Genomic DNA, 27,633 nt, shown 5'->3' on the forward strand with positions numbered 1-27,633 from the left:
TTCGGGTCACAGCCAAGATAACTCTGGCAGAAGCGATACTCCTTCCTGTGGCTAGCGAAAAACAAGGTCCCTGGCGTCTGATTCGAGGCCGCCAAGGCTCATCGGGAGGGCGGGGCGCCATGTCGAACAGCTACTGGCCCAATTTGACGTCTGTCTACAGGGCTTAATTGGCAATCTGAGAGGCCAAATCGCCAGTGCAGGAGGCTCGTTCTTATCTAGATCCGTAATTGGCTCAGATTGAGGGCGGGCAAGGAGCCCTGCCCTGCTGAGCACCAACTGGCTAGCGTTGTTGTCAATCATCAGAAACATACTCCTCCGGGTCTCCATTTGGCCAGCTGCGGTTGAAATTTTTTTTCAAGAATTTCCAGGAGTGGAGGAGGCTGTGGCTTCTCTAATTGCTTGGTCTGGAGATCAGAATCAACAGAGAACTCAGCTTTATTTATCATCCAAGAAAGCCTTCCCTTCCTTCCATTAGCCAATTAAGAAATTTACAGACACAAGCCATTACAAGGTAAGAGCCTGAAGAGTTCGATTCGTTTATTCTCCTAGGTTATTGACAAGACATTGGCGGTCCCCGGAGGTCTTCAGGAAGGAGAAAGAGAAATATGAAATGAGTTCCTGCAGCTTACTCTGAGGCCGAGTCCTACGCGCATCTCTCCGGGCTCGATGTGCTCCCCGTTTCTCGAGGTGGAGAGCAGCTGCTCTCGCCTAGGCCCTCGGCGGCTGTGCCCGAGCATCCGGCTCCCCAGACACAGCCCCGATCGGCCTTGAACTTGACCTCGGGCTGGAAGTGAGCGCCAGGGAAGCAGGGATAGTGGGATGGGCGGGGTCCCATGGAAAAATCAGAAAGCGAGCTAAGATAACTGAAGCCGCTCTGATTCCTCGCAGCGAGACCCCTTGGTGCGCTCCAGCGGGCTATAACAGGCTTCCTCCGGACCTATTTCTCGGCCAGAAGACTCCGGATGCCGGGAGATCTGCTGGGCTGCCCGGGCTGGAGAGTGTTCTGCCACGTCCAGCTTTGGTCAAGGCCAGTAAACCAGCCCAGAACCCTGTCCATTCGGGACTTGTGAAGAGACTGGTTAGAAAAGGGTTGTGGAGCCCTGGCGGTTTGTTTGGATCTGAGAGCTTGTGTTTTGCCTTGGTAGGAGAGCACTATCTTAGGGACATGTGGCTCGAGGTGCGGGTTTTCGCAGCCGCTTTCTGCATAAGAGAAAATTTACCCGGAGGAGACAAAGATTGAGGCTCTGGGTAGAAATAGCTAGAAAATTTCGAGTCTCAAAAGCTCCACTGGTGTTTTCGTTGTAGGAGCTGCAGGAATAGAAACTGCGAAGCCCCTTACCCCCAGGTGTGCACCAACCCGGTTGAGCAGATGTGGCCTCTGCTGGACCCGTACCCCGGTGAGAAAACCTGGGGGCGGCCTGAGATCCAGATCTCCAGAGCTTCGCGGAAGGGAGGGTGTCGTCTTGCTGGTGTGTGTTGGAGCTTGTGGAAATTGGAAACCAGCTCACCACTGTATGACAAGTGTCATTAAATAGGAAGCTTTGGATAATGGGTTCTTGTTTATAATTGTTTTTCTAGAAATCCGAGTCTCTTTTTCCTTGACTACATCACACACACCCCTTCACAGAGTTGAGTAATACTTTTCCATACTGTATTCTCAGTTCGCCTATCCAAACAGACTTTCACATACGACCTAAGGGAGTCGTTGACCTTTTTGTTGTTTTCTTTTCTCCAGTAAACTAATACATTTTCTTTCTTCTAAGAGGACATAAAGACATTAAGATTGCCGATTTTCTAAAGTTCATTTCTGAAGTTTTCAGATGGCTTTAGTTATTTATTGGGGTGCACTGGGTTTTTGCTGGTGATGATGGATGGTGGTAAAGAAATTTGGAGTTTGAGAATATTAAAAAAAATCAGGCTGGTGATGTGGCTTGACTAGTAAAAGTGACCGCCTGCTGATTTCTAGCACCAAGACCTACTTTAGGGCACGAGAAGGTATGCCTACAAGATGTCCTCTAACCTGTGACTGCCTGTGCTGGCCTGCACTGCCACATACATACATACATACATACATACATACATACATACATACATACATACATACATACATATAAAAATTATCATGTGTTTCCATTATGGGAAGATAACAAAGTGCCACTTTATAGTTACCTCACCAGCTTCCTAGAGGGCGGAAAAATCTAAGCCCTCTGCTGATTGTCAGAACCCCCAGTTAGTTAATCCTGCTGGGTGCTTGCGTAAAGTGGTAAGAATGAACTTCCTCTTTGAGTTGTTTTTGGCATTCAAATTCCCGGTGTCAAAACCTGCTATGGAGATAATGCCTCCTTTTTCCAAAAATGAAATTGAACAGCTCTGGAGTTAAACTACTGAGCAAGTATAAAGACCGGGAAGTATGAAAAGTAAAGTTGGTGCGATAGTCTTGCATCTGTTTGTGTGTGGGGGTCCCTGTGCTATGAAATGAAATGGTGATCTGCAAACTTTACGAGGCAGGTGCTCTGTTTACTGATGGTTTTTCTTGTTAACTGGGTCTTAAGTAGTCCAGACGGGCCGTTCATTCCTGACCCTCCTGCCTCACCCCTCCAAGTGTCGAGAATCTAGGGGTGGACCACCCCACAAAGCTCCTTTGTGGATGTCTTTGGCCTGAGATTGCCGCTCTGGAAATGTGTGTTTCACAGTACTCTCTTGAAGACAATCTGTGATTATGACGCTCTCACAGCTTCTTTAACTTTTTGAGCTGAGATTCCTGCTAGATGGAGTTACTTATATGGCATTGATGTTGTTCTAACATTGCAATTTTATTTAGTTCTTCATTTCTTTCCTGTCAATTTTCAAGTAGCAGGTTGAGGAGGAAGATGGGGGAGAAAGGCTTAGTCACATAAATCATGTGGAAATGGTGGGAAAGGCATATTTTCATATATTTATAATAGAGAATGTAAGCTAAAATGCATTTTTTAAAAAATATTTATTTTAGGTGAGTACAAGGTCGCTGTCTTCAGACACACTAGAGGATGGAATCGGATCCCATCACAGATGGTTGTGAGCCACCTTGTGGTTGCTGGGAATTGAACTCAGGTTAACTGGAAGAGCAGTCAGTGCTTTTAACCTCTGAGCCATCTCTCCAGCCCCTGGAGTGCATGTTAAATTTTGGACATGAACATAAATTTAAAGACTGATGTGGTTAAGTTGTGATGCATTTTTGTTTTGGTTGAGAAATAAGAAAGAATTTGAAATACTTCAGGCAAGAGTACTTTTCCCCCTTTTATATACAATTACCAATACATTTTGGATTGGTTGTGTTGTATATCTAGGATTCCAGGCAAACCATTTGTCTTTATTTTCTTCCTTGGCATAGTTGAAGTTTACTTATTGTTAGTGGACTGAATCACATGCCTTTGTGTATATGCTCGGTATTCCTTTAAGGTGTCTGGGATGCTTTGTGTAGTAACAGGAATGATGGATGCTTTCACTTTGAAAGCTCACATATAATTGTTTAAATGGTTTACTCACATCAGTTAGCTTAGACTTCTAATCCACACTGGTGTTGTTAGGCGCTGCTTCTTAGTGGAGAAACCGATGAGCTTCTCCGAGCTCAGGGTCACTGAGCTGGCAGAGAGAATGCTTAGGATCCTGTCAGGTTGTCCTAAGTGTGGTCTTTCACCCTTCCATTTTGCATCCCTCATCTGCTGTTCAGTTCATGGTCGTTTCTGCTGGTATTCCAAGACCTCTCAGACTGATGTAGCTTTCCCCCCAAACTTTAAGCAGGCGAAATCTTTCTCAGTGTACAGAGCTTTGTTTGGTTTGGGGTGAGGATGCTCTCCTCTCTATGTCTCTCTCTCTCTCTCTCTCTCTCTCTCTCTCTCTCTCTCTCTCTTTCTGTCTGTCTATCTGTGTCTGTCTGTCTGTGTCTGTCTGTCTCTCTCTCTCTCTTCCTCTGTGTGTGTGTGTGTCTGTATCTCTATGTGTGTGTGTGTGTCTGTATCTCTCTCTCTCTCTCTCTCTCTCTCTGTGTGTGTGTGTGTGTGTGTGTGTGTGTGTGTGTGTGTGTGTGTGTGTTTTGGACTTTGTAGGGCTGGTTAGATTTTTGAATTGAGGATTTTATGCATGCTAAACCCTGCTCTACCACTAAGCTACACCCCTGGGTTGCGAGCAGGTTTAATCGGAAGTCTTCACATAGCTTGGGAACACAAGTTGCCTTTGAATAGTTTTCTTGAGGCTCTGAAAGGGATCAGTGTGGTGTAGTTGTGGTGTGGCAAAGGAGAGAGAACCACTTAAATCTGACCTTCTACTGTAGCACTGAGGAGCCAGCTGTATAGCTGCTTACATTGAACCTCTGCCAGCAAAATGCCCTCCAGCAGGTGCTTCTCTATAACTGCCCTGCTGCTGACTTTCTGAAGTGACAGTGTGAATAATATAAAAGGAAGGTCAAGTTGATGATAAATCTTAATTTATAGGCTCAAAGACACTTTCCACTTTTACCTTATCTTACCATCCAATAATATGTCTTGTGGATATTTGTTCTCTGCTCAGACTGCAGTTGTGTTTACCATTTGATTGTTATTTATTTTTGAACATACAAAGAAACATAAAAGAAGTACAAGAGTATCCTAGGAGACCTGTTGTAAAACTTGAATAATTTTCTGCTGTCCTATAACTCTGAAGTGGGTGCATGCCTACTAAGTAACAGGACCTTTGGTACACATGCTTTCAGACTGAAGACAGAGAGCGCACCTTGGTAATCTGTCTTCTTTTGACTTGCTATAACTGCTGTATCACTTACCTCTGTCAGTAACCATTATGTGCTATGTTATATTAGTTCGATATTTCTCAATTCTGTCACCTAAATCTCACACACTTTTATTGAAGCCTGTGCCTTGGAGTAATGTTATAAAAAAACAAAAGTTTGTTTAGGACCAGTAGAGATGGCTTAGTGGGTTAAGGTGCTTGCTGCCAAGACTCTAGTGTTCTGACCTTGAGTTCTATCCCTGGAACCAAGATGGCGGAAGGAGAGCAAGCTCCTTTAAGTAGTCTTGTGACTTCCACATGTACACCAAGGCACCCCCTCCCCATAATATAAATAGATAAATCAATAGGTGTGAAAAATAAAATGTTTAAGTGACTTTCATTCATGTTCCTCTGGGTCTTCAAGGACGCGGTGCTGGCAGGTGTTCTGATGAGTACTTTATGGCAAACAGCACTGAAATCAGGAAGTCATACAGGAGGGGAACATGGGTACCCCTAGACGGGGAGCCAGAGAGCACATTCTGGGGCCAGGTGGGCCCAGGCTTCCAAATAATTTGTTCTGGTGAGAACTAATGGGCCTCCATAAGAACTAACATAAGAACTCCATAAGAACTATTTGAATTTTTAATGAGCTGAAGGTCTGTGAGTGTCCTGGAGAATCACTGGTGTGAATCTTCATTCAAAGGCTTAAGAAGCTGGAATCTGCTGTTCACTGAATCAGCACCAAACACACCCCTCTCTGTTCACTGAATCAGCACCAAACACACCCCTCTCTGTTCACTCAATCAGCACCAAACACACCCCTCTCGGAGACAACTAAGCTTGCGTAAGGGAGCCTCCCCTTTCTGTTCAGTGTCCTGTGGTGCCGCCCATATTTAGAATGAGTTAGTTGACCACTAACATATCCCTTGGACTCTAAAAACACCCTTATAGATACACCGTAGTATGTACTACCCATTTTCTGTATCTCTCAAAATTTGGCCAAAAATATTTTTGTTTTTTTAAGAATTTCATACAATGTATGTTGATTGCACTTACCGCACCCCCTCCCCAACGTTTCCTCCTAACTCCTCTAAAATATACTCCTTAATCCCACCTCCCCTCAATTCACCCCCCCCTTGACCACTCTTTCCAATTTATACAGGCTATCTATCTATTCGTGGGTATGGAATCATCCAGACAGCATTATCAGCCTACCAGGGACTACATGCATAAAGAAAAACTGACTTCCCTCTCCAAAGAATGTCCATAGCACCTCAGGGGTGAGTTGGAAGAGTGCCCATGAGTCCACCCCTTTCATCCTTGAGTGTTGACTCATTTGGTCTTGTGAAGGCAACCACATCTGCTCTGAGTTTCCCACTGCAGTAATGTGTCACGTTCAGAAGACACTGTTTCCCACCACCCCTCCTCAGTTGATGGATCTTAGCACCTTTCTGCTCCATTTTGTTAGAGCGGTGGGTCTAACTTTCCTAACGCAGCAACACTTTAATACAGTTCCTCATGTTGCAGTGACCCCCAACATAAGATTATTTTTTGTTGCTACTTCATAACTGTAATTTTGCTGTTATGAATCATAAATGTAAATACCTGTGTTTTCCAATGGTCTTTGGCAACCCCCCATGAAAGGGTTGCTGAACCCCTAAAGCAGTCATGACCCACAGGTTGCAAACCACTACCTTTGCTGATCCCTAACCCTTCAGAGGAGAGATGTAGCATAATGGTCCACTTTTGTCTTGAGTACTCTACAAACACTTATTCTCTTGGATGGGCTGTGAATTTCTGCATGAGTAACAGTCCAAACACAAAGATGCCCGCCTGCAGTGGTATAGAGATAGGAATTTACAAAGCACTCTCTGGTTTCAGCAGTGGGGTCTTTCATATAATTCTGGTGGACAACTGAGAACAATGACATTAGCCTGCAATGTTTAAGGAGTTTCTGGGACACCCCTGACCGATAACTAGGGGAAAGATATTCTAGCACTCGGCTTTTTATGTGGCTACTTATGTCTTCCAAAGGGAGCATTATCTCCTGCATAGGGTTTCCCTCCTTCTCTCCTCTTCCTCTCCCTGAGCCACACGGAGGATATTACATGTATATGTATACGTTTTAGAAAGTTTATATGGCTTTCCCAAACATCCTTAGTGCTAGTTATCCCTCTCCCTACCCAACCCCATTCTCATCACAATTTCTAAGGGAATTAATTGGTACTGCATTCTTTGTTTGACTGCTTTACCTGTTAAAGAAGATAACAACCCTTCCCACCCTTGGCTAAGCTGAATTTCTAAAATTTCACCTGAAAGTTATTGCTTGAAATTTGTAATGCATTCCTACATACATGGACTCCAATTGGCCGTGTGTGTGTGTGTGTGTGTGTGTGTGTGTGTGTGTGTGTGTGTGTGTCTGTTTATGCATTTGGAGAGGTTGATACAGTCATATCTCCAGGCCCAGAAGAGATAGATTTTTTAAAATTCATTTTATTATGAAATAATGTTGATTGTTTGAATTGGTGTTTTGCTGTGTTTTCTAGACTAATCTGAACTGGATGAAAATGACTCTTCTTTCTTCATTGACCTCAGTAGCTGGGTCTACAGGCAAAGCCACTACAGATACAATTCTGACTTACATAGTTGAGAATAATCTACCTATATACTTCTTTCTGCACTCACATCTTAGCCTCATGAGTTAATTTCTCATTTATAAAGGAACAGAACAAAGTGCTGTGGAGAAAAGTCTGCGCAGCACTTGGCGTGGATGGTAAAGTGTCAGAAACACAGCCCTAGCTACAGGGATGTTAGAATTCCCTGATTATTTCTCTTAGTACCAAGAAAGATTTAGGATTGTTTTTAAGTAGAAATGCAGAATCAACAATGGTTTCAAGAAGTACAGTCTTAAGTGTTGTAGCATGCACCATTACTTTTACAGCACTCAGGAGGCAGAGGAAGATGGATCTCTATGAGTTCAAGGCCAGTCTAGTCTACATAGTGAGTTCCAGGCCAGCCAGGGATACAAAGTGAGACTCTCTTTCAAAGAAGAAAAGGAGAACGTAGAGTCTTGACTGTCTTGGATGTTGGTGAGCTGCTGGCTTTAGAGGAAAGGAGAGCTACACTGCTATCCTAAATGCATAGGTAACGTGCTCACAAATCTGGACTGCTTGCCATTAACAGTGCCCAGATCCTTGCTTTACCACTTCATGAGCACCTACCACAAAGCACCACTGGAAGGAACTGGCTTATTTTGCTAGGTGATGTTTACATGGAACCAATTGACATTGGCCATGCTAATATGAAAAGCAAAGTTTAGTAATTAACAGATCTTAAAAGTCAGATCTGACATCCATATCATACTCTCTCTCCAAGGATAAGGGGCCATCATCGAGAAGGAAGTGGAAAGACTGTAGGAGCCTGATGGGGGATGAGGGACCAGAGTGAAATAGGGACTTCTGTATACGGAGGCCTGCTGAACTGAGAAGTGCAGGGCAGCTATGGATGCTGGCACCAAAGCCAGTCAGCATTCTAGTGTGGAGTGGGAAGGGGTGCACGAGAGCCCACCCCTAACTCAAGAGTTATGGACAGTAGATGGTCTCTAGGAGAGGGAGAGTCAGTTTAACTGGGTGACTCTGGTAGGTCAACTGACCTCACACAAGAGAACTTGGGCAACTCGAACTGGAGTTGACGAGTTACCCCCTTTTTAAAGGGAGGAGGTAGGAAGTAGGGGTGTCTCTTGGAGGAGTTGGTCGGAAGAGTTAGGGTGAATATGACATACGTACACTGTATGAAATTCTTAATAGATAAAAATATTTAAGGCAAACTCTGATCTAAAATTGTGTGTTTGCTAAAGCTTAGCTGCTCTTAGAGTACAGAATTGTTACAAATATTCTATTAGTGAGCTTTTTTCTTATTCCCATCCTTAGGAGAGGTTGTTATTGCTAACATTTACATTATCTTTTCTTCAGAACAACTGTGTGGAGAAAGGATATTAACTTACAAAGCGTGGCCCGATCACCAGCACTTATGATCGCAGCTGATTAGGAGTGTACAATGTGACCTTACTTCAGACTAGCTGAATCAAAACGTTCATTTTAACCATGTCCCAATGTGATAGCAGGCTAAATGGGAGAAGCGTGTGTTTGTATGTGCATATTATCGAACATTTATCGAATTCAAACACTGTGAGGAGCGTAGGTAAATTTTTGATTCAATGTTCTTAAGACGAGGATGATGTAGGGTACCTAACACACACACACACACACACACACACACACACACACACACGTAATGTCAGTCTTTTTATGGCTTTTGTCTCTGGTGGCTGGGGATGTATTGGCAGTATTCTGAATTACTGACTGTGACTGTCTTTCCCCCCGCCTCTAGGTACATCCTTTTTCTTCAAGGAATTCTACTATTGCCCTATTTGTCTTTCCCTGTGACTGGGGCCTTTGGAGTTGCACTATGTTATCAACGGCCTTCATTACTTTGGTGAGAAGTGGTAGGAACCAGGTGAAGAAGAGAGTGTTGTTAAGCTCCATCCTCCTGCAGGACCACAGACAGATGACTCCTGCCTGCTACTGCTCCATTTCGGAGCCCAGGTGTTCTCGGTTTGATCCGGACGGAAGTGGGCAGCCAGCCACTTGGGACAATTTTGGGATCTGGGATAACCGCATTGATGAGCCAATTCTGTTGCCACCTAGCATCAAGTATGGCAAGCCAATTCCCAAAATTAGCCTGGAGAACGTGGGCTGTGCCTCCCTCATTGGCAAACGAAAAGAAAACGAAGATCGATTTGGGTTCGCACAGTTGACAGAAGAGGTGCTATACTTTGCAGTCTATGATGGGCATGGAGGCCCTGCAGCTGCTGACTTCTGTCACACACACATGGAAAAATGTGTTACGTAGGTATAATCCTCTTGGCTTTGAAGTTCCTCTGGGCTTTCTGTTGAAATGTTCTCCCTTTGTTGGAAACGTTCAGTATGGACCAAATTACTTGAGTGACCACAGGCCACTTCGTCAGTGAGTAGTAGTCAACATAGCATCTAGAACTGGTGGTTATCTCCAGAAATGCATTTCCGAATCTACAGCCTTAGATTTATATCCATTTCAAGTAAATTATAAAGTACAAAGATAACTTGTGGGAAATTTTACTTGTGTGCATGTGTCTGTGTGTGCGTGTGTAGGCCAGTGGGTAACATCAGTGTCTTCTTGTATCATTCTCCACCTTACCTTTTGAGATAGAGTCTCTTAAAGAACCTGTAGCTCAGTGTTTTGGCTAGACGATGAGCCCACCCCTGGGGTTCTATGTAAAGACATGCATTGTCTTCTTATGGGAGCTAGGGATCTGAATGAAGGTCTTCATGTTTGTACAGCAAATACTTTACACATAGAGATATCCCCCTAGTCCTGAAGAAGAGTTTAATCAGCACAGGTAGGTTTACTTATTGTCTTAGTTATTTTTCATAAAGAGACCTGGTGACCAAGGCAACTTATAAAAGAAAGTTTACTGGAGGCTTGCTTACAGTTTCAAAAGAAAGTCTATGACCATAGTGGGGAATATGGTGACAGGTAGGCAAGCATGGTGTTGGAGAATGGTGTGGGTTTTTGAAGTCTCACAACCTACCTAGTGACACACCTCATCCACATCAAGGCCACACTTAATCCTTTCCAAACAGTTCCACCAAGTTGGGACCAAGCATTCAAATGTATGAACCTGGAGAGCTATTCTCACTCAAGTCAACATACTTAACTATATTATTGAGGACCACAATATTGTTAGAATTAGAGAAAGGAGACAGTGTGGCAGTTACAGTCATGAACTTTTTTTAACATGTTATTTATTTTGTGTGAGTACACTGTCGCTGTCTTCAGATACACCAGAAGAAGGCATCAGATTACGTTACAGATGGTTGTGAGCCAAGTGGCTGCTGTGAATTGAACTCAGGACCTCTAGAAGAGCAGTCAGTGCTCTTAACCACTGAGCCATCTCTCCAGCCCAAGAATTCTTTAAGACTAGGGACTTTGGGGTTGTGAGATGGCTCAGAGGATAAGATACCTATCACCAAGCCTGAATTCAAGCTTGGCTTGACTCACATAATAATAGATGAAGAGATCTACCTGAAAGAAGTTGTCTGCTAGCCTCCACACACATCACAGCATGAAAACATACAAAATGAATAAGGAGGGTTTTGGAGTTGGTTGTTTTCTCTACTTATTTTGCATGTGAGGCAAAGCCCCTACCGCTTGACTGTGTCTTCAGAAAGACTTGTTTATTTGTTTTGAGATAGAGTCACATAATCCCAGACTATGCTAAACCTGATTGTGACAAACAAGGATGTCCTTGAGCTTTTCGTGTGTGTGTGTGTGTGTGTGTGTGTGTGTGTGTGTGTGTGTATGCATGCATGAAGCCAAGCACCAGAGTATAATGGCCTGATCCTCAGTCCAAGAGTATCACAGTTCAGTTCATCATACTTAGTACCTTCCAAGATCAATAAATCTTTCTGGATCCTTAGATCTTCAGTGAAAGCACCCGAGAGGAAAGCTGTGAGGTCTGTTGTATGACTTGACTGATGCAAGATTGACTGTGGAAAGAGAAACCTACTTCAAAATGATTGGTTTTCTTTCCTCTCCACAAAGGGATTTGCTTCCTCGGGAGAAAGACTTGGAAACTGTCCTGACCTTGGCCTTTCTAGAAATAGATAAAGCCTTTTCAAGTTATGCCCACCTGTCTGCTGATGGTAAGTGAGCCATGGCATTCCTCAGAGCTTTGAGGGTTGACACGTCAAGACAAAAAATGTAGGCCTTTAGTGGCAGGAGTTTTTGTAGAAATAGTTTTATACAAAGAATCATTTTTTTCTTTTTCTTTTTTTTTTTTTTACAAAGAATCATTTTTAAATGCTGCTTAGAATCTGAACTAAATAATAATTATAATAATTAACAATAATATGTTTCACTTTTATGTTCAAACCCTTGTAGAAGGGAAAGCTCCAAAATGGTTGTTACTGAATTTTAATTTTAAAAAGATTTTTAAATGTTTCAATCTATTTGATTTGTAATTTTATGGACAAGATGTCCATACTAAGAGAATCCCATCCACCACCACCTCACCACGAATGAAACTACTACAGGACAATTACATCCGATAGGTTGATAATCACTCAGCATTACTGTAAGAAATAGGGGATCAGAGAGATGGTTCAGTGGGTAAAGACATCTACCACCAAGCCTCATCACCTGAATTCTATTCCCAGGGTTCACAAGGTGAAAGGAGAGAAACAATTTCCATATATTGGCTTCCAACCTTCACACATGTGCTGTGCTCGTTCATACATACACTTAGTGAAGACATATTCATGCACACACAAAGTAAATAATTTGCGGGAGAAAGAGATGTTAGCAATCGGTCCTAAGTATGATAGAAAGTGGCTAATTGGCATCCATTTGTATAGTCAGAAGAGAATATTTGTCTTCTGTTTTTCAGGCTTGCAACGTTCCTGTGGTAACTAGCTATATCTTTGTTTTTGTTGGGTATAAACAAGGCAGGACATGGCAGGTGGATTTAAAAGTTTGTGTACTGTGTATAAGGTTTAAAAATTAATGTTTCTAGTTTCAGGAAAATATGTCCAGGATTTTTCAGTTAGCTCACCAAAAATGTCTTTCTATTAATGTTAACTTTCAAAGCTTCTGCAGCCACCATCCAATGTATGCCTCCTAAGGCATGGGGCTGTGTGGGAATGTTGATCGTAGCTAGTTCTGTCTTTACCTTTAATAAGAAAAGTGCGCCACAGAAACACCATTCAGTTGGATGGAAATTCTCTCCATTTCACTCACAGATTAGGGCCGTGTTCATTTGCATATTTAATAGCAAGAGCTCTCTACCACTGAGCTTCACCTCCAGCCCCTTCCTGTTTGCTGAGACCTTACCATCACACTCCCCAGGAACACCTTATAACCAATCCACTCTTTCTCCATATTGTAGAGATAAAGTTTTCACTTGGTGGATTATTTGAAACTATTTTGTCTTCTTCTTCTGACACCACTCGCCTTAAAGTTCCTCTCTGCCTCTTTAAAGAGGAGTTAACAGAGGGTGAGGTTTATGCTCAAAATTTAACTTTTGCTCTAACACATGAAGAAGAAGTGAAACGCTTTCTCAGTTTTACTTTAAGGGGGTAGGTTGGGGCAAGGTTCAGTAAGCAGCCCAGGCTGGCTTAAAACTGTGTAATCCCAGCTGGCTTCAAACTCACAGAGAAAAGTGCATACTGTTACAACTAGCATTTTCCTAACAACAGTGGTTATGCTGTGTTCTTATCCACTGCTAGGTTGGCTGTGAATTTGACTGCATCATCACTGCACTGTGGGCTGTAGTGTCAGTATTATGCCCTAGCTATTGTACAGATAGCGGTGTTTACTGCCTATGAATTATAGAATACAGTAATCAAGAACATTGGCACGTGACCAACACTAAGATTTATTAACCCTACATATGGGCAAACAAGCTTTGTAAAAATTGATCTAATCAATGTTGGTGATTAAAATCATCAATACTAGCCTTGGTGTCAAATTTTAAAACACTTATCTTTAGTCATTGAATTTATAACATTTAACATGTGTATCTTAATGAGACTCTCTGACTCACATGATCAAACAGCTAAATAAAGAACTAAAGTATCATTTATTTCTAATAGTAAAATTAGGTTAGACTGCTTAATTTAGTTCCCCTGTCACACTTTGGGATAATCTCAGAACTAAATGAAGATGTCTTAAGACTTACTCTGCTTCTTAATGGTCATTTGCTGCAAAGTATGAGAGAAAACAAGATAGGGCAGTGTATGGTAATGCTATGTTTAAAAAGTGTTTTAACAGTTCTGCTGTGCACTGTGTGTGTGCATATTTCTGCTTTTTAAAAATCAGAGTTTTGGGGACTATTTTAAAGATTATCTGTGCAGATCTTCCAGATGGCATTAGGAAACTATTTATCAAGCATATTAAAGTTACTGAAGATAGGAAACTATATGCTAGCCTTTCAGGATTGGAGTGAAAGAATTCGTTCTATCTCTTACGGTTTCAAAGTTATCCAAATTTAAGAAATGTAAAATTTTAACTGAAATACTGAAGCACTATCAATATTTTAAAAGTAGATAGTACTCTTTTGGTGTGTGTGTGTGTGTGTGTGTGTGTGTGTGCGCGCGCGCGCACATGCACGCACAGACATGTGTTTATGTTGGGGGAGCAGTGTTTCAGAGTCATGGGTAGCTAGCATACATTTTATAGGACCACAGTTACCCTCTCTACTTCCTGTCTTTTCTCATTTCTTTACATCTGCCTTACTTTCACTTCTGTTGAGCCCTTCCTGTAAAGGAGTGCGGATTCCTTTTTTAACAGACCTCATGCATACAGTCTAGACGAGTGTTCTACCACTGAGCTAAGTCTCCAACCTTTTTGGCATCACCTTCAAGATGTTTAAATTTGATTTATGTCACACATCTTTCATGTCTGATGAAGCCAAGTAATTAGTTAATATACCATCACTTTATTTCTTACAAATAGACACTTAACAAAGTGGATGGTGGGAACCTCAGATCATAATGCAATCTACCCTATAGGTACTTGACGCGTGCTGTGCTTGTGCTTGGAAAGCAGCACCGCTCCTCAGGATGACATCAGGAGGAGGAGAACTGCTCAGACTCAGAGTGGGCGCTATCGATGGGCACGCTGTGTGGGAGCCTCAAATTCTGTGTTCTTTTTTGTAGGTAACTAAACTCCCAACATAACAAGAGCTATAAAGGCAAATTTGCTTTCTGTGCTGGGATTGAACCCAGGACTATGGGCTTGCTAGGCAAGTGCTTTGCCACTGAACTGTACCTATAGCTGGGCACAGTATTTTTGAATGCTCCTCTTATGCTGGAGGTCACCAGATGTGAACAGCCTTGAGGAGTTGTTCTTACTGTGTTGTGAACTGCTTCAGGTTGTTTATTTCATTTTAGTGTTCATGAATCATACATGTTAAGAACACCCATTTCTAATAAATAGTTCAGCAATATTAATATTGGCTGATATGGATTATTATTTACACAGCTTAATAATCACTGGGGGGGGTGATGTTAGATTTTTTTCTTTCTGTTGCTGTTCAAATTGTGATTACTTTTCTTCTCTTCTATTGACCTACAACACTGAGGAAAAAGAGAGAAAGAACAGCAGAAATACTTAGGATTACATAAATATATAAATATGTATTATCAGTCAAGATCCACACTGCCTACCTGTGAACAGCAAATTTAAGTTGTCCAACTGGATAAAGTTCTCCGTGCTAAATTGCTGTCTTACTGTGAGCAAATATGCTGTGAACAAATGCCTTATGTCCTGTTTCTGGCATAGGAGCTGCTTTCCTTCTCTGTCCTTCTCTGTGTCTATTGAAACCCTAGTCAGCTAATATATACTATAGTTCACATACACTCTCTATGTACTACTTAACAAATATAAATGATTTTGTTTAGGGGGATGGTTCTAATATTGCTACAAACTAAATCTATAATGTATTTTTTCTGCCTCAATTAAAATACTGATTTTCCTGTGTTTGAGACCAGCTATTATGTGTGTGTGTGTTTGTGTGTGTGTGCGCACGTGCGCATGCACACGTGCACATGCACACATGCATGCGTCTGCACACACGCAGATGCATGTCAGTGTCACCACTGGTCTCATTTCTTACAGATGCATATGTTCATACCTTTTTCTCTCTCTTGGAATGATCAATAATTATTAACTCTAAGCTACTGAGTTTTGAATTCATTGACTTGGCAGCTCCTGGAATATTATGTGACTTGCTCGTGTAGTCTTCACCAATAGAAACCCTTTCCTTATTTTGCAGCTCTTTCTCTGCTCTCCCTTGTGTTGCAGGTTTGTTATGTCTGAGCGTAATTTCCGGGTGAAATTCCCGTTTGCCTCTGTGCGTGTTATTTGTGGCAGAGAACTAGACCAGGAGCCTGTGGACGCTCTATGCCGGGCTTCAGTGGAAAGAGAGATCTGCTTAATTTTGTCTCAGCTGAAGGAGTCCACAGTTCCTAGTCTGAACTACTGGAAGGGTCCCGCGTCCTCCTTGTCCCGTTAGTTGAGATGACTTGCAGAAGAAATTCTCCAGTGAGTGTCAAGGCTCAGTGAAAGAAGTCATAGTTTTATAGTTTTGTTGCTAGGAGGCAGAAAGTGAGAATTTTTACTTCTAAGTTAATGAAAATATAGCCAGAAGCAATGCTTCCTCTTAACACTTTCCCCATATATCCTCAGATTTTGAAACTGTGAAGGTGAGTTGAGAAAACCCCAAACACTTTAAATTCAGAGGGAAGAGAGCTGGGAACTACAACCCAAACTGAAATTGCATTTATAAAATGTTAAACGGTTTAAAAGCCCATTGCTGACAGCTAACACCAAGAGTAGAGGATCCCCTGGACTGGTAGCATCTAATAAATTCCTATGTTCTCTTTTCTGCCTTTTAAAATAATTTGAAAATGAAATAGTTGATTGACCTGTTAAGATTCCATTGTGGTATGGTCTTTTGACTAATTTCAAATTGAAAGCTAAAACACTTGTAATAATAAGCATCACTAATGTTTTTGTTGAAACATTTATGTCATGCACTGACATATCTTCACGTTGCCATGATAACAATGCTTTGACCTAACTGTTCCAAAATCAAGAGATAAATGGGAAAATAGTCCAATTGTACATGCTGTGTTTCAGTAGAGCAAACTCAGCATGACTACAGAAGATGGAGTACACTTTATCCATGCTTTTCCCTTTTCTGATTAAAGCAGGCATTTTAATATAATTACCAGAAAATGTATACATCTCTTTCTAAAATGCATTATCGGGTGATTTTTAAAAGTTGTCTTTAAAATACAAACCTTGGAAAGATTTGACTGTCAATTAAATCAATTAAAGTTTTCTAAAATCACCAGGTAGAGTAAAAGTCATCTTTGCATGATCAGGAGACTTTCTACAAATATTACAGAGATACACTCAAGTGATTGGACATGGAATTTTTAATACAAAATTTAAAAATTAATCAAATATAAAAATTGACAGTGTTTGTTAAAGAATTAACAATGTTTATTAGAGATAATTCCTGCTTTAAGTGAGTTATTTCTCAATTTCTTCCACTTTGCTATATTGTTCTTTGGCTCATAGTTTCACAGTATTCCCACTTTTCACAAGGCTCAATGCACATTAAATATTTTTAGTAAGTAGTGAACAATATAGAACAGATGACGTTAGACTAAATCAGAGGAAGACACACAGATGTGGCTTGCTTGGTTAGAAGGAAGAGTAGTGACCTCAAGCCCAGTAACCTGAGGCTTCACTTGATGGCAGAGAAAATGCACATGGCTGACATGTGCTTGTCCAGGCAAGGCTGCCTAAGTGGCAGCTGGTCCTGCTTGTTTGTTTTGGCTGCAGATTTTGTGATTGGATACTTTTGGAGCTAATAGTGTTTACTGTACCAGGTTTATAAGGAACTGGAATGAATTTCATTGTCTACTACTCAGATCTAGTCATCTAAGGGTGGCTATAACTTTTCTTCACGTGTAGAGCAAACAGAGAAAAAGGGTATGGGTCTTTAATTGGTGGGTGCACACACGCACGTATGTGTGTGTGTATGTGTGCGTGCGTGTAAATTGACAGAGTTCTAGAGGGAAGAATGTACACAGTAGAACTTAAAGAACACATGGGCTGTACTTTGTATTTCTCTCTTCACCTATTAACTGGTAGTACTTTCACTGGTTGGGAGGAAGGAATAGAAGAACCCAAATCTCATGATTATAAAAAAGTCAACTCACTTAATGGACCCAGCAGATCTGTCATCCTGTCATAGCAGCCAGATTAGCCTCATGTTCATGTTTTATTTTGACGCCCGTCAGGCACACTAAGGCATCATAATTACTAGTTTTCATCAGCTCTGCTTTTCCCCGCACAGACCATTTGGAGACACTGGTGCTTTGCTAAGCAAATTAGTTTACCAACGGTTTTCGTTTGTATGGCACCTTGTTACTGAGTTAAATAATCTGCATGATCTTACTTACATAGTTTGTATTTCATTTACATAGCTCTTGTTAAATTAGAACTGTTCTTCCCAGCCTTAAGTTATCATGCTTCTGTTTTATTTTGTAATTAAAACTCCATATCTGAACATTTCTATCGCTAACTGATACTCTATTTTATAATATTTGTAGCAAGCCTCCTGACCTCTGGGACTACTGCAACAGTAGCCCTGTTGAGAGATGGTGTTGAACTGGTGGTAGCCAGTGTTGGAGACAGCCGGGCTCTTTTGTGTAGAAAAGGCAAACCCATGAAGCTGACCACTGACCATACCCCAGAGAGAAAAGATGAGAAAGAAAGGTACTGTCACCCCCCCTTATTATGGGTTGATAGCTATAGTTGCCATAGAAACAGTGTTCTGTTTTCCTCGGGGCTGATGTAAAACACCAGGGCCTCTTGTAAGCAGGCGCACAGCCACTACCGCAGTGCAGATTTTCTTGTTTGGGTTGGTTTGGGTTTGTTGAGACTTGTGCAGCCCAGTCTGGCTTTACATCTATACCCTGCTTCCTTGGCCTCTCGCGTGCTGGGATTATCAAGGTGTGTACACCGTATATGGCTTAAATTTTTCATTTCCTTCTCAACCTTGCCAAGTGGCTGGATTATGAGTTTTGACATACTAGGCTCATATTTCAATATGTAAAATTGGTGTTTAAACCAATGCCACGTTCTATCGTTATTGTTATTACTATTAATTTTACTCTTTCTTAACTAGGATCAAGAAATGCGGTGGGTTTGTAGCTTGGAATAGCCTGGGACAGCCCCATGTAAATGGCAGACTTGCGATGACAAGGAGTATTGGAGATTTGGATCTTAAAGCCAGTGGTGTAATAGCAGAACCTGAGACAACCAGGATTAAGGTAAGAAGGAATCAGAGAATTTCTGAGACTTGTCTCACACTGATGGCTGTCGTTGAAGATTACCTGAAGGGAAGATGTTTTTAAAGGGGTATTAATTTGTGTAAACTTAAAATAAGATGCTTATTTCTGGCATGATGAGGGTGAAATCTTTGGCTTCTGCTTTCCCCAGGTAGACAGCCTCTGTTGTCCTTCCTTTCCCAAAGCCTGCCATTCAAATCCATTATCTCTGCCTGGAAGTCATCGTCAGCTTGTCTCCTCAACTGAACTCAACAACCAGCCCTTCTACTTGTACAGCACAGTGCCTCTGTTACTTTAAACTGGCCCTAACATGATACATGTCTTGCTGCCTCCTGCTCTAGAGCTCTTGGGTCAGCCCAGTATAATGTGGACTTTACAAATGGCAGGGCATGAATGTTCATAGTTTAAGAAAGGATTTCCAGTCTTAAAGATATCTCACGTTTATTTTATGCAACCAGTACTTATATCATATCTACTATGTGGCAGCCTCTGTTCAAAAAGAGATACCAAGCTATCCTCATTTTACAAGGAAATGAAACAATGCTAAGGCCTAAAGCATATCAGGTACCTCCCCCACCCCTAGCCCACGTCAAATAAATAAGAGGCAGCGTTAGATCCAGCATTTGACTGTCTGTCTGACCTTTTTCTTCGTATCACTAGGTAAATGTTTGGTTTATCTTGAGCGGTGTTGATTCCTAGCTACGTTTTCAGTTTGCCAATGAACCACGGCACAGATGAGCACTCTGAAGAGTAGATACGATTTCCAAACTACTGAGTCATTCAGAGGCACCGTCTTCTTTGTTGTCAACGTTTGTTTGCTTCTGGTTGCAGCTCTACCACGCTGACGACAGTTTCCTGGTCCTCACCACCGACGGGATTAACTTCATGGTGAATAGTCAAGAGATCTGCGACTTTGTCAACCAGTGCCACGATCCTAAAGAAGCAGCTCATGCTGTGACTGAGCAGGTGACGTAGCAGAGCTTCTAGTGGGAAATTCCCAGAGAGAGGAGAATTAGGGACAGCACCAGGCCAGCAAATGGGGCTCCACCTGGAGTGTTACAGTGAATTTGACTCTTGATTGTGTAATGGTTCTCATGAGCAGATTTTTACAGTTCATACATCAAGGGAATGTGGAGCGTACCTTCTGACTTTGAACGCATCTTGAAAGAGCGTAACAGTAGTAATTATAACAGTAATAAATAATATTTTATCCATATATGGTAACATAAAAGCACCGTCACTGTGATCTTCTGAGGTCGAGCTTTTCATTAAAAGGGAAAACAGAGAGACCAGGCCACATGACAAAACTGAGCCTCAAACCTACTCAAGCCAAGGATCCTGAATCCAAACATTTGACCTGGAACTACACTGTTCCCAGTAAATAACCAGTGTGAGCAATGAAAGCATAGTCAACTTTTGCCTACTAACTGGGTGATAAAAGGGACCAATAAAAATACAGGAAGTAAATGAATGGAATATCAGTCAGGGCTAAAACTTGAAAATGGGTAATAACCAGAAAAGAATATGTAACAGGCACTTCTAGTCTGTCCTGATAGACTGTGGTTTTAAGTCACTGACTATGTTTTAACTCAACACCTCTGTTACATTTCCACTATTTACAGTTTGAATGGCCCAGACTTTTAAGGACTGATATTTGTGATTAAGACATAAGACCTTTCTTTAACTTTTATTTGCACACGTGTGTGTGTGAGTGTGTGAGTGTGTGTGTGTGAGTGTGAGTGTGTGTGTGTGAGTGTGTGTGTGAGTGTGTGTGTGTGAGTGTGTGTGTGTGAGTGTGTGTGTGTGTGAGTATGTGTGTGTGAGTGTGTGTGTGTGAGTGTGTGTGAGTGTGTGTGTGTGAGTGTGTGAGTGTGTGTGTGAGTGTGTGTGTGTGTGAGTGTGTGTGTGTGTGAGTGTGTGTGTGTGTGAGTGTGTGTGTGTGAGTGTGAGTGTGTGTGTGTGAGTGTGTGTGTGTGAGTGTGTGTGTGTGTGTGTGAGTGTGTGTGTGTGTGTGTGTGTGTGTGTGTGTGTGGGTGTAGTTTCTTTTTTCTGTTTTGAAGACATTCTTATGTAGCCCAGGCTGGCCTTGTATTTGCACCATAGCTAAGACTAGCCGTGAATTCCTGATCCTTTTACTTCCACCTTTCAGTGTCTGGGATTACAGGTTATGCACGATGACTGGTGGACCTTACTTTTAAAATGTTACATGTTTAGTTTAGCGTTAATGGACAAGCACTATTATAATGCATAAATTATTTACTTGCCATCTGGGCTGTCTACCTTAAGTAGTAAGTCACAAGCTGCTTATGAAATTGAAGAAATAGGCCAAAGTCCACGGATAAATACATTTTCTTAAACTCAGCTACCCATCTTGTAAATAGATGTACTTTAGTTTATACAGGTAATAATATTTATAATAAAAATATTTATGATAATAATAAAAAAGAACATAATAATGTTCTTACTTCTGTCCCGTAAATAGTTCTCCCAAAAAGAAATGTGTGCTTATTCTCTCATAGAAGGGATGAGAGGTATTTTTTAAATAGAAGGAAAAAATAAGCTTTTGTATCTATTTGGGTATGTCTCTTTTTTCAGATATTTTCTTACCTTGTTAGGTTAAATTCTTCATTATTGAGTTTGTGGGTGTGTGCGTGTGTCTTTGTGCACACTGATATTGTGGTGCGTGTCACGGCGGTCAGAGGGCAACTTCTAGGAGTTGGTGCTCTCCTCGCACCTTGTGAGTCCGAGTCATTGAACTCTGGTATTCCAGATTGATGGACAACCTGATGGACAGCTGATGGACAGTGCCTTTCCCACTGAGCCATCTAGCTCACCATCCTTAGTTTAAATTTGGAAAAACAGCCTTGGCATGAGTAGCCCATGGCTGTAGTCCCAGCTACTCTGGAGCCTGAGACAGGAGGATTCCTTGAGCACAGAGTTTCTATTAGTTTGAGTAGCAGTGAGAATTCATGTTTTCTCCTCCCCTAGTTGAAAAGAAAAGAAAAGAAAAGAAGAAAAGAAAAGAGGATGAACAGCCTCTTCAAATAACCCCTTAAAAATACTTGTTCACTTACAGTTTGGACTATGGGTGGGTGTGGTGTTCGTATGTGTGTAGTTCTGTTTCTCCAAATATGGAGACGTTTCTGACTGATTTGAGAAGTGGTAAAATACATTTATTTTGCAGTAACCGGGAGCTGAACTTAGGGCCTCTTGAATGCTAAGTGAGCACTCTACTAGTAAGGGAGGCTCAAAGCCCTGAGAGAAATGGAGATTTTCACTGCTTAGCTTTGCATTTTTATTGTTAGTGGAGTTGACTTTTAGCATGGGGTTTTTCATGCTTTCTATTTCTTTTCTCCTCTCTGCCCATTATTTTGTCACCATTTTAACAACTGTACATTAAATATAATGATACTTGACACACTTTAAACACGTGTTTTTCCTTACAGTTGGTTTGTAAGCCTTGAAGCTTTTCCTACCAGACATCTTTCCCGATGCTCTCCTTTGCAGTGTTGGCCCCAGGCTGTAAAATTCTTTGATCTGTTTGATGCTAACTGTAACCCTAAGCACTTCCGAACAGTACTGACCAGCACTCATCTATTTGAACTGCTCCCTAAAAGTGATTTATAATCCTGCTGCAGACAATTAAGTTTATGTCTGATTATCCATCGAAGAAGGGATATTAAAAACATTTTTGTTATAACCTTGTGCATATCCATTTCTGAGATTTTTAAATTTTAAGGTAGCATATAAAGTGGTAGGTTTCTAGCTGTGTTTTCATACAAAGATGTTGTCGTATTTTCTTCCCTTTTACCCCTCACCCAATCTCCTTCATTTCTTGGGCTTCACTCCATCCAACAAGCAATTTTGTTGGTTAAAATTAGCACTTATTAAGGCTTGACCGTGATTGGTACCATGCTAAGGGCTTTGGGCATGTCCTCTTTAGGAGCACAGGTAATTTCTATTGCCAAGATTGCTACAGTGGAGGACAGGATATAGTTGGGCCATCTGTAATTCATGTGCACTTAATAACCGTATGGTACATGGATACAGGGTGAAATCATCCCAAACCTTGTTAGGTAATTGCGTTTGTATTGTAAAGTGTGTGTAGGGCCAGTTGGCCTTCTAGAGAAAGGATGCTGTGTGTTGTTGGCACAAGGTCCCTTGACTCCAGCGCTTGTCTCTTCTTCTCCACGCCTACAGGCAATTCAGTACGGTACTGAAGACAACAGCACTGCCGTAGTAGTGCCCTTTGGTGCCTGGGGAAAATACAAGAACTCTGAGATAACCTTCTCATTCAGCAGAAGCTTTGCCTCCAGCGGGCGATGGGCCTGATCGTCAGCTCAGAGTCGGTGTTCCTGTGCAGCAGTGTGCCAGTGGGTTTATCGAGAAACTGGTAACACACAGAAGGCCACCTGTACCCGTGTGTCATTGTAACTTGATAGATCCCAACAGAGTATATATAAGCTTACCAGCCGCACACCCAGTAGTATTTTCATAAATCTGCCTCATCATTATGGTCAACTGCACATGCTCAGTGTAAGCACGGTCATCATTATGGTCAACTGCACATGCTCAGTGAAAGCACGGTAACACAGCTGTGAAGCCGATGCGCATCTCTGAGCTGAGTGAGAGAAGAAGCGGTTTTGGTCCATTTGATGAGTGATAAATCTATTTGGCTTTCTAAGTTTTTAAGACTAAGAGGCAAATTTAGTTTCTTTTTAGTAAATTTGTTCATTATTCAGTTGGACAGTTTGTTTTCTTTTTTTTTTTTTTTTTTTTTTCCCGGAGCTGGGGACCGAACCCAGGGCCTTGCGCTTGCTAGGCAAGCGCTCTACCACTGAGCTAAATCCCCAACCCCGACAGTTTGTTTTCTAAATTTTGATTGCTAGCCAATCTGTTTTTGCTAGTGTTTCTTTTTCCATTCTCCGTAGAAAGCAGGTCCTCACTGACTGACCTTGAACTCCGGGGTTCAAACAGTCTTCCTCTTCAGCCTTTTACCTTTTAATTTTTAATTTTTTTTATTTTTTTAGAGCAGAACAAGCATAGATTTATTCAAGAAGTGTGAGAAACATATACCCAGGAGATGGGGAATTCCAAGAAAGGAATACAAGGGTTGTTTTTAATTAATGTACCAAGGAGTGAAAATAAAACCTAGGTTCTCTGTTACGGTGTACTCTGGATCACTTATTAAGAAATTTAACCCTGCAAAAGACATGGCTAAAGTGTATACATATTTATAGATAGCTTTCTTGTGCCCTTCCCCATCCATTTCTATTTTTATGTAGTTAAATATGCTATATAGTTGTAACTGTTCCTTAATCTCCAAGACTGTACAGACTCTTTGGTCAAAATATGTAAAGTGAAACACTGACAACATCAGTCTTATGTAAGTTTGCTGCTGTGTGTTTTGTGTATAGTATGTTTATATCACTTTCTGTGCACACAGTAAACAATTTGAGTCCTTTATTAGTAAAGATAATATTATAACAACTAATACTGTTATAGACATAGCTTGGGGTTCATTTTCCTTGTTTCTAAGATTTATGCAAAAGAATAAATCTTTTAAAAAGGATGTTCAAACACATCAGCTTGCTATGTAAATTAGGGGTAAAACCACACCCCTTTTTACCTACATGTAAAACTTCTGTCAAACTGTGAATCCCTGAATGTGTGTTTGGAATTGATCTATATTTTCACAGGGTAATGTGAATTTGATATATGTGCAGTGAGTGTATATATGTATATTTTGAAGTAATATAAAATTAAAGGGAACAATCTTGTGGAGCATTTATCAGCTAGCTGTAAATTATTGATTTATTTATCTCTAAGGACACTCAACACATTGAGTGTCAGATTCTCTGTAGTAAAGAATCAGTGGTTATTGGTAGATAACCACTATATATTAAAAACAAATATGAGGGCCAGATATGATGGCCTATACCTATAATCTCAGGCCTTAAGGAGGAGACAAGGGAATCAGGATGGTAACTTTGAGATTAGCCTGAGCAAGTTCCAGGGTAGCCTGAGTCACAGCTTGTGTCCCAAAACAGAATATCAACAACAAATGTCTGTAAGAGACATTTTATTATGTGTGATAACCAAAGAACAGGGGCAGACATGTTGTGTGGTAATTTAAATATGAAATTATGGGATCTGAAAAGAACAGGAAATGTTAAAAGCAGCTTGGACTTTGGTGGCAGAAACAAAAACAATGAAATATATATATACCTGTCAAGTCTGACATGTTTTCTTTCTTTAACTTTTGTTTCAAGTATTTAGTAAAAATAAAGAATAAGTCCTCAATAAAGAATCTAATGTCTTTTCATGGATATTAGTTGAAAGGAACAACATTTTTCAGGCATGTTACCTTACACGTGCAGTTCTCCAACATCTGGGGAGGCCCAGTAATCCTGAATAGCAAGACCCCATGTCAAGGGACAAAACATGGGGAAGAGGATGTATGTGCTGTCCAAAGAAGCACGGGAAGAGTAGCCGAGCTTTGGGGCTTTCTTGTTGAGTCCGGTGTTGGAACAAAACTATGAAAACAACTTTTGAGCATATGGAGGACGTGTAAACTATGTGCACAGCAAAATTCTCCAGCATAAAAGTGGAATGTGGTGTGTGCTTTGTTTCTGTTTTGTGCTCTTCACATTGCGGTTCCCCCTTTTACTTTGAAACTAGGATCGAGAGTGAACTTGTGATGTTCAGAGGTTTGAGGGTCGTTCCTAGGTGAAGGTGTGTTCTAGACCTGACAAGGAGGAATCTGTAGATGAAAGCCTTGGGCGTGTTTGAGCCTGTTTCATCTGGAAAAGGTTTTTGATGGTGGTGATGTTAGGTAGGTAGGTGTGTGTGTGTGTGTGTGTGTGTGTGTGTGTGTGTGTGTGTGTTTGGACAGACTTGTCTCAGCCTCCTGAGTGCTGAGATTATAGGCATGTGCTTTCATGCCTGATTTTACCCGAAAGAAATTTAAAAGACAAATTTAGTCCTCCTTGATTAAGCATAAAAAGTACTGGTCTCCACAGGGGCCGGGCTGCATCCTTTCCTAGAGGCTTTCTTTCTTAACACACATTTATTAAGATCAAACCTGAATAAAACTACATGTTAATTTTAAAAAATACACATGTCTTTATTTTCTAAGTTTTAGTATTAAAATACAATTTAAAGAGTATATTATAAACCTTACTGATAAGTATACATGCGTGCCTCTGTTATTGGAAATGGTACAAGAGTGGAAAATAAGGGACCGTTCTTACAAACTTCTCATTTAGTATCAATTTAGCTGGGGGGTTGCCATGTGGCTATAAATGATAGAATACAGAAAGTATATTGTATTTATGTGTGCCTTTCATTTACATACAGTATGTAGAAAATTTGTGTTGCCATCAGTTATTTGGTGAACCATTATTAAAAAGTATTGAGACAGTTTAAGATTATAAATTTTTAATTATTTTATCAGTTCAAAAGTAAATGTTGTCCTGCTTCCTGTCAGCTGTTCATTTGTTAGGATTCTTTGTGTCTCGTCACTGCTTCAAATCTAGGTTTCTTTTCCCTCTCTGGGGTCAAAGAATCCCTTGGAAGGGATCAGTTTTGCTTCTGTTTGTTTGATATGAGCTTTCCCATATTATAACATTTAAAAAATTTTATTTTGAAAAGGTAGTAGCATATAATCTAAAATATAGAAATTATTTAAAAGTTGACTATTAGCTAATTTTCTAATAATGGATATGTAATTAATCTCATGCTAACATAACATGCTTTTCATGTTATGAAACTGTTTCAGCGTGGGACTTGGGGAGTTCACTTTGGAGTTAGACAACTGTAGCCACGCATTTGTGTTTTCCTCTACTGTGAGGGTTCTCCATATACCTGTGCCTGTAAAACACGGGGCCATAAGGTCTGGGTTGTTCCCTGACATTGAATTTCTTAGTTTTCATTATGAGAATGCCTTAAGCAGGAATAGCAAGCTGTGTTTAACAAGATGAAGAAACCAGACATTGGCTTGCCTGTTGTTCTTGGCCAGTAGTTTCTGTGGCAGCTCCCATTGATTGATTGATGGTTGGAATGGTTCACGGAGTCACAGAATTCTAGATTTTGAGAACTCAAATGTGTGCCACCAGCAAGAGCAACTGACCTGTGTGGTTGGGTGCCAGTACAAAAGTCAGCACTGTGGTATGACCTAAATTAACTGAACTTCTGTTGCATGTCTCTTGTGAATATATCTTTTGTAATTTGTCAAAGTCCTACTTGGTACAGTACAGTTGTGGTGAATTTGACTATTGTTTTAAATGTATTGCTAGAGTGACTGTGAACAAAGGAAAAAAATAAAAGCCCATCTCGACGTTGAAAACATCCTAATAAAATGCACATAATAAACTCTTCCTAAACTCCTGCTCTGTCTTTTGGCGTCCAGATTGTTCTGTGTTTATTGTGTCTGTGATCTGAACATTATAAAAGGTAAGGATCAATAAGGATAAGTTGTTGGTGGGGGAAGGAGGGCTCCTTCAGTAGCCACGTTCTATTTGCCAATTAATGTTAAGATGCTATAAAAAATTCTTTCAATATTTGTAATGAGGATTTAAGCTATGGCCTCACAAAGGCTAGGCAAGGGTCCTCCATTAAGCCAAGTCTCCGGGCCTTTTTCACTGTTTTTATTTTGAAACACAGTTTCACTAAGTTGCCAACACAGCCTTTAAAAAAGCGATCCTCCTGCTGGAGTCTACTGAGTGGCAGGGATGGCAGGTCTGATCCAGCACGCTCAGCAAGAATGCTCCCTGAGGTGCTCGATTTATCCTCTCTTTTAGTTCCGTCTTTCAGAAGATTGAGTGGTAGCTCAAAAAAAAAAATCAGGGTAGTTTCCATATTAGTGATTTGCCTATAGCTTTAAAAAAAACCTGATATATTCCATTGCAGCATTTTTATAATATAA

General features: G+C 41.0%; 1 protein-coding gene across 8 annotated transcripts; it reads left to right on the forward strand.

The window, feature by feature from the left end:
- Nucleotides 1-177: 177 nt before the first annotated feature.
- Nucleotides 178-27,091, forward strand: Ppm1k (protein phosphatase, Mg2+/Mn2+ dependent, 1K). 8 transcript variants are annotated; one of them, XM_017592617.3, is made up of 9 exons: nucleotides 293-511; nucleotides 1,306-1,397; nucleotides 5,903-6,020; nucleotides 9,130-9,647; nucleotides 11,383-11,483; nucleotides 17,967-18,132; nucleotides 18,545-18,689; nucleotides 19,539-19,673; nucleotides 22,908-27,091. In XM_017592617.3, the coding sequence occupies exons 4-9, from the start codon at nucleotides 9,208-9,210 to the stop codon at nucleotides 23,037-23,039; spliced, it is 1,119 nt and encodes a 372-aa protein (XP_017448106.1). In that variant the 5' UTR covers nucleotides 293-511; nucleotides 1,306-1,397; nucleotides 5,903-6,020; nucleotides 9,130-9,207; the 3' UTR covers nucleotides 23,040-27,091. The 8 variants fall into 8 exon arrangements, with proteins under 8 accessions (XP_017448105.1, XP_017448106.1, XP_063142109.1 ...); XM_063286041.1 differs by lacking the exon at nucleotides 5,903-6,020 and adding an exon at nucleotides 889-1,027 and having other exon boundaries at nucleotides 294-511; XM_017592619.3 differs by lacking the exons at nucleotides 293-511; nucleotides 5,903-6,020 and adding exons at nucleotides 518-790; nucleotides 889-1,027.
- Nucleotides 27,092-27,633: the final 542 nt, after the last annotated feature.

The sequence above is a fragment of the Rattus norvegicus genome, chromosome 4 (assembly GCF_036323735.1).
Source record: "Rattus norvegicus strain BN/NHsdMcwi chromosome 4, GRCr8, whole genome shotgun sequence".
NCBI classification, from domain to species: domain Eukaryota; kingdom Metazoa; phylum Chordata; class Mammalia; order Rodentia; family Muridae; genus Rattus; species Rattus norvegicus.